General features: G+C 52.1%; 1 protein-coding gene across 1 annotated transcript in view; it reads left to right on the forward strand.

Moving 5' to 3' along the window:
* The first annotated feature begins 3,471 nt into the window (after window positions 1–3,471).
* Window positions 3,472–6,918, forward strand: part of LOC113215495 (putative fatty acyl-CoA reductase CG5065) — a 26,583-nt gene continuing 23,136 nt past the window's right edge. Inside the window, exons 1-2 of the mRNA XM_026435126.2 lie at window positions 3,472–3,597; window positions 5,928–6,155. Of these exons, the coding sequence (XP_026290911.1) occupies window positions 5,934–6,155 (222 nt within the window). The 5' untranslated portion in view covers window positions 3,472–3,597; window positions 5,928–5,933. The remainder of the gene's footprint in view (window positions 3,598–5,927; window positions 6,156–6,918) is intronic.

Raw genomic sequence — 6,918 nt, forward strand, 5'->3', positions numbered from 1 at the left:
AGGAGGAGGAGGTAAGAAGGGAAGACAACGGGATGAGAATGGAGGGAAAACTGGAGCGCACAAAAAGGGCTTGCCCCTGGCTCTTACAGCCCTTGGAGAACGTAAAAAAAAAACAAAAAAAAAAAACTACGAAATGTTTTAGGTACTAGTAGAGGAATATCAGTCAGTCCCCCACATTTTCGTGAGTCGGCAGCCACAGCTCAGATCTATCTCGGCACCTGTCAGCAAAGATAACTGACAACAGACCGCTCTGCGCCGCTCTGTATTCCTTCATACACTGATTCCGTTGAGAAAACAGAACATCGTCAACATTTAAATGTTTTCCTTTCCTTTTGACCAACTTCCCCCTTCAGCGTGCCTAGGTGCCTAGGTAAGACTGTTGTAGGAGGTATACCGAAGTATACCCACCCCGGTAGAAGAGCTGCATAAAATGTGCATTTTGTGTCCAATCTAAAATGCGCCTTAAACGCGTGAGCGCGCCTAAAATGCGCGTTTTCAGATGGGACATATAATGCGGTTCGAATGCAGTTTGCTTCATTTTGCTACCTGGGGCATTCATAATTGCGTCTGTGACACGCGTGCTATGCGCTGTCAGTGTGAAACACTCGGAGGTCCTCCCGGGGATGGTGACGGGATGCTTCTCGGAAGCGAACCTAGCGGACGCGAACGTCAGAAATTTATCATAGAAGTAAGGAAAATTCAAGAAAATCCTGCGGTATGTTATTCCCCTGGCTATGACCCCGCCTGTGAGGCGAACTGGTCGCTGAGCTGAGCTGGAGCCCCGGTCTGGAGTGGCGTGGCGGTACCATTCAGGCGCCGAGAGGTACTATGAGGATCAAAACCGCACACGGATGAGTAACAGGAGGCCAACAGGCGCCTACAGGTGACTCCCACCATCGCCATTCGGTTCATTTCCAATCGAGTCATTGAATCGTCGGAAACACGCGTTTGCGGGGTCACGACGCGAATTGGTATAAAGGCAAGTCGATGTGACCACATTGTGGCCATGCGTTGATGTAAAACGATTAGCCTGCTTACGACCACACTGATAAAGTGATGTGTTCAAACTGTGAACACGGTCGTTAGCCGTGTAAGTGTGAAGGGTGACCACATTGTGGTCACGCCGCACTCTTGTTAACGACATTCCTTAGCAGTAGCCACACCGGTAGACAAACGTGTCAATCTCACGGTGTGGACCTCTCATATCACCGTATCGTTCAGCAGCAAAGCTAAGAGTGCCTGGGCTGGTGCTGCAGATGAGAGGCGCAGGTCACCCGTGACAGAGCTCCCCACCATACCCTTCCTGCTCTGCGCCAGCCTACCGCCAGGGAATTGGTTTGGAACCGATGGTGGACTGAGGTTTGCTGGAAAGGAAAACCCCTACGGCTTGTGGAGTGGGGGGGGGGGGGGAGCACGCTCGACCTATTAGCTAACCGAATACAATAAACCTGCTCCGCTAACCGAAAATTTACGACAGGGGAACTTTGAGAATTTTGCTCAGGAGGAAGTTGAAAATAAAGAATGAGAATAAGGATTACAGTCAAAGAGTATAAGTGATAATAGGATAGGACCGTAGAGCCGTGTACTTTTGAATATACAACTTGCAGATCCCTCAATGTAGGCTACCACTCCATTTCAAATCCCGAAGACAGCAAACCCTCATGTCTCTCACAGTAATAGATCCCCTGTTAAAGTCTTCTGTCTGTCTGTTTTTTTGTTTCTTTTTGGTCAGGCTGTTTTTTAAGCCAGGGCGCTCAACGGATGCGTTGACATTCCGGGGAAAGCCGAAGAGGGAGCGAATAACAATAACAACTTCAGAGTATAGGAGGATGCTCCTGATCTGAGTCATAATAAACGGGCATAAAAATACTCCCCGGGTGTGGTGTGGTGTGGTGTGGCCAGTCGTGCTGTGAGCTGTGGAAACTTTGGCGTCGCAAGACGAGCAAATTTTCCCGCGGGGACGTCCCTACGCATGTCACATCATTCTCAGGACTAAAGAGCGTCGAAATTAGGCAATCAAAAATGCCCCGGAACACGTACGTTCATCCCTAATTGCTATGAAAAAATTCTTAAAGTTATGAGATTGTTAACAGAGATGTTACACACTAGGGATCGCCCATAAAGTGCGTCCGTTTTTATCAGATTCATTATGCAAATAACGGAAGCTCAGCGCCTGCGACACTCGGGGTAGGCCACCCCGCAGTACACCCATGAACTGCTGGCAAGATGTTGCCTACCTACCAGGCGCTACGAGAACTTGTATTACCTCCGTGAAGCTGGCCCCACCGTACAAGGCGAGAATGACGGCCGCACTTTCTGAATGATCTCTTTTCTTATCAACAAAGATGTATATTTAATGTGGCTCACTCCATTAGGTATGTTGGAAGGGTATACCCTTCCTGTGGGTCTACCCTGTATACAGGGTACTTTGCAGAGGCATTAAGAATCGGCACCATAGAAACGAAAAAAATTCAAACTCCCCCCCAGGGCGCTATTTTTTTTTATTATTAACACTGTAGGTATTCACTTATATTCATCAACATTCTCGATTATTCGGTAAATTTTCAGTTAGTATTCACGTTAGTGTTCACTGTTAAAAAAATTGCTGTAAATTTACAGCGAAAATGTGATTAATTTTGTTAGCAGCATATACTGTATTTTTACAGGCCTTACTGTAAAAAAGCAGCGTTAATGAAAATGTCGGAAACAAAGTTTCCGACCAAAAGCAGTTACTTTTGTTTTGCTCCTGTAAAAAAAAAAAATGTAATAATACGAGTGTCCTGTTTTGGAACAAAATGTGCTGCTAACAAAATTAACTTCTCTTTTCTTGTAAATGTACAGCAAAGTAATACGTAGTAGTTTTTGTTGTGGGCCACTGTGGGCCGAATATCACGAAGTTTCGAGAGTGTTCAAATGAAAACAACATTTCTGTTACATTACAGGGGTGTCAATCAGGCAGTAAGTCGTTAGGTGACAGTTATTTTTAACAGTGTTCGGTAATAATCACGAACATCAGCTTAAATATTTTATTCACAGTACACGAAATTTTCGAGTCGTGGGGGACCCCCTCGGAGCCAACAACATGCTCGACGCTGGCGCCCGCCGCCCGCCCGAGGGGAGGGGGTGCGCCGCCGCTGCCGACGGAGGCACAAGTTATTGGCGAACGCAGCGCTGCGGAATTTACAAAAGAGGACCGGCGGGGCGCTGCCTCCGGGCCGGGCTGCCGCGGGCTGCTGCGGTGCGCTGGCGGCGCTGGCGGCGCGGTCCGGCCAGGTTCAAGGGAAGCCCCAGCCCCGGCCCGGCCGGGCCAGCGATGAGTGTGCTCCCCCCCGGAGGTGGGGGCCGCGGGAAGGGGAGAAGTAGGGGAGGGGGAGGGGGAGACACACGGGTGAATGGGTGGTGTGCAGGGGAGGGGAAGGGGCAGCGTGCACCGCTGGACGCGCTCGCATATAGGCAGCTCGCACACGGGCGCGAACTTCAGTCTGTCGTCTCATTTGGTGCGTGTGCGGTGCGGAGTTAAGTGCGAGCGAGCCTTTTAAAGCGTTACAGAGCACCGCAGCTCGTTACGTCCAAATATTTCCGGCGCGAAAACAAAGAGTAAGTACGACGATTATTTTCAACTCTAGGACAACTCGAATGATAAAAATCAATGCAATAATTGTGGCCTGCACACTTACCATGTACTATTTTGAGCGTCGCTACGGACAACTGTCAACAAATACAACCTACGAACAAAATTTGTACGTAACTGGGTACAATATTGTACGTAATTATACATAGTATCGCTTAAAAATTGTGCGTATGGTGCGTATTTGCATAGTTGTTCGTTAGGTACGTATGAAATAGTACATAGCAATTCTGTGTGTGATCACTCAACATCTATAGTACAGTGGTAAAACAAATGCTTAATGTTAAACGCCAATTGGTGTTTAAGTTCATGTGTGTATTTTCTCAACACATTGTGGTGTTTAACTAGGTTAATCGTCAATTCTTGTTTAAACTTTAACACTTCCGAAAAGTATATTAGCTGCACACCATGCAGGGTCGTCAACAGACCCACAGACACCTTTCTTTATTACAGTATTATTACAGTATAAGCAAAATAAAGGAAGGGGTCTGTACCCTGTATGATTCTTGTAGATTTGTGAGTGTCCAAGTGTACACAATTTAAACGTTTACAAAACGTTTAAAAAGTGCACACCACTCAGGTGTGCAACTTGAGTTAAACACCATGTATCGTTAAAATCATAACTTGCACACGTTGGTATTTAAATTATGCACACTTGTTTTACCAGCGCATACCTGATAATTTTCGGTACACTGCGTGAAAAATGTTTGCAGGATCTACGGAAAATATTATCCGTTAGCCTTGTGATTCGACTTAAAAAAGAAAGTCAAAATCTGCTTCCTTTCCATTTGAGGTTTATTAAAAATCCATTTATAGCTCGCTTGAAAAGGGCGGGCGCATTGCCCGTTAGGCCACCAGGAGGGGCTAGAGTGCGTTGCGGGTCTGCCCATCGGCCACTTGGCAGGCGGGCGCCTTGCTTGCTAGGCCACCAGGCTGGGCTAGGGTGCGTTGCGGGTCTGCCTATCGGCCAATTGGCAGGCGGGCGCCTTGCCTGGTAGGCCACGAGGCGGGGTAGAGTGCGTTGCGGGTCTGCCTATCGGCCACTTGGCAGGCGGGCGCCTTGCTTGCTAGGCCACCAGGCTGGGCTAGGGTTCGTTGCGGGTCTGCCTATCGGCCACTTGGCAGGCGGGCGCCTTGCCTGGTAGGCCACGGGGCGGGGTAGAGTGCGTTGCGGGTCTGCCTATCGGCCACTTGGCAGGCGGGCGCCTTGCCTGGTAGGCCACGAGGCGGGGTAGAGTGCGTTGCGGGTGTGCCTATCGGCCACTTGGCAGGCGGGCGCCTTGCCTGGTAGGCCACCAGGCTGGGCTAGGGTTCGTTGCGGGTCTGCCTATCGGCCACTTGGCAGGCGGGCGCCTTGCCTGGTAGGCCACCGGGTGGGCTAGGGTGCGTTGCGGGTCTGCCTATCGGCCACTTGGCAGGCGGGCGCCTTGCCTGGTAGGCCACGAGGCGGGGTAGAGTGCGTTGCGGGTCTGCCTATCGGCCACTTGGCAGGCGGGCGCCTTGCCTGGTAGGCCACGAGGCGGGGTAGAGTGCGTTGCGGGTCTCCCTATCGGCCACTTGGCAGGCGGGCGCCTTGCCTGGTAGGCCACCGGGTGGGCTAGGGTGCGTTGCGGGTCTGCCTATCGGCCACTTGGCAGGGCCTGGGCAGTAGGTGGGCCAACTGCTCACATTTTGTGATAATGGCTGGATCCATCGACTCATCACGGCGTCCTTTCCTTCGGTTATGTAAGGAGTTGGAGATGGGCCATGGGGCGGGGCGTGGGGCGTGTCTCTATGTGATGTGCGGTTGTCAACTCGGGTGTTTTTTTTTTACCACGGCCATCTCAGCGAATTTTACCAGTCACTCGCCCCCAGCCGGTTTGAGAGCCGTGAAACTTGCACCTCTCCTGTACGTGATTCACAACCGCCCCCTTCGGACACGGTGGGGAGTCGTGGCGTGGGGGGCCTCGCACGCAGCCCAGAGCCCACTGGCCCAATTGACACACGAGAGCCGCAGCCCCGCCGCAGCCCCCGCCGCAGCCCGCGCGCCGCGAAGGTGAAGTACCCCAAGGACGAGAAGGCGAGGCCCAGCCGGCGCCCAGCCCAGCCCAGCCTGGGCCCAGCAGGAGCCTAACCGGTCCCCGCTGAAGAGGAGACGGATCGACCCCCGCATGTGGCATTTGAGACGTGCCGATGCGACTGTGCGGGAGGCAGAGGCGCAACCCAGTGGCAGGCGCAAGCCGACCGACAACAACAAAAAAACCGCCCATCATAAAATTAAACCGCTGTTTTAACCCTCCCTCTCTTGTCTCTCCCTCAGACGGACATGACGCGGGACGCGAACCTGTCCGGCCGCGGGGCCGACGACGTGGCGACCTTCTTCGCGGGCCGGAGCGCGCTCATCACGGGGGCCACGGGCTTCATGGGCAAGGTGCTCGTCGAGAAGCTGCTCCGCGAGTGCCCCGGCCTGGACACGCTGTACGCCGTCATCCGCCACAAGCGCGGCAAGACCCCCGCCGACCGGCTGGCCGAGTACGTCGGGTCGCAGGTGAGTCCGTCGATAGCGCGACAAAGCAAAAGACCATATTCTCATACTCTTTAGGCGGGACCAAAGAAAATGTCATTTCTCGCTACTCGCTCTATACGATTTTCAGCGAGTACGAAGAAAAACAAAACAGTGCGTGTAGGTAGTTTACATCCAGCCCCCCTTCCCCCTGTGTCCGTCCCACAAACGTTTTGTTTTCCCCTTTTCCTTTTACTGTCCCCTTGTTCCTTTTTATTTTGTAAAAACTGAGACGATGCCTTTACCTGGAAGGCGGAATACTAGTCATCCCCTCTCCGGCTGGACTGTCCTTCCCTGCCTCGCTTCGCGTACGCACCAGCCTCTCTCTGTTGGCCAACAAAGTACTATGGTGTGGGTCCCTCGTTACCTTTACGTTTTATTACTGCGTGTCGCACGATCTGCCGATTGTTCTGAAGTTGACGACGGCGGCGCCCGCCAGAACAGAAACTGGGACAGCGGGACAGCACAGCAGCGGCTCACACGCCAGTGCTGTGCGCGGCGACGACGACGGTCGTTCACTATAGTTTAGTGTTGAACGGCGGGTTAACCTGAACACTGCTTGCTCGTCGCGCTCCGAAGTAGCAGGTGTCATTCAGCTGTCGTTGCTGTGCAGCCGCGTCCCTTTGGCGCACCGTGTACATTTTATAATGAGAATAATAACGAAATTGCAATTATTGTAAAGGGGGAGAAGGGGGGGGGGAGCTTCTGGAGGTCGTGGACCACAAAGGGATTATATTGGTGAATTATT

The sequence above is a fragment of the Frankliniella occidentalis genome, unplaced genomic scaffold (assembly GCF_000697945.3).
Source record: "Frankliniella occidentalis isolate FOCC.00 unplaced genomic scaffold, Focc_3.1 Scaffold11, whole genome shotgun sequence".
In the NCBI taxonomy this organism is placed as follows: domain Eukaryota; kingdom Metazoa; phylum Arthropoda; class Insecta; order Thysanoptera; family Thripidae; genus Frankliniella; species Frankliniella occidentalis.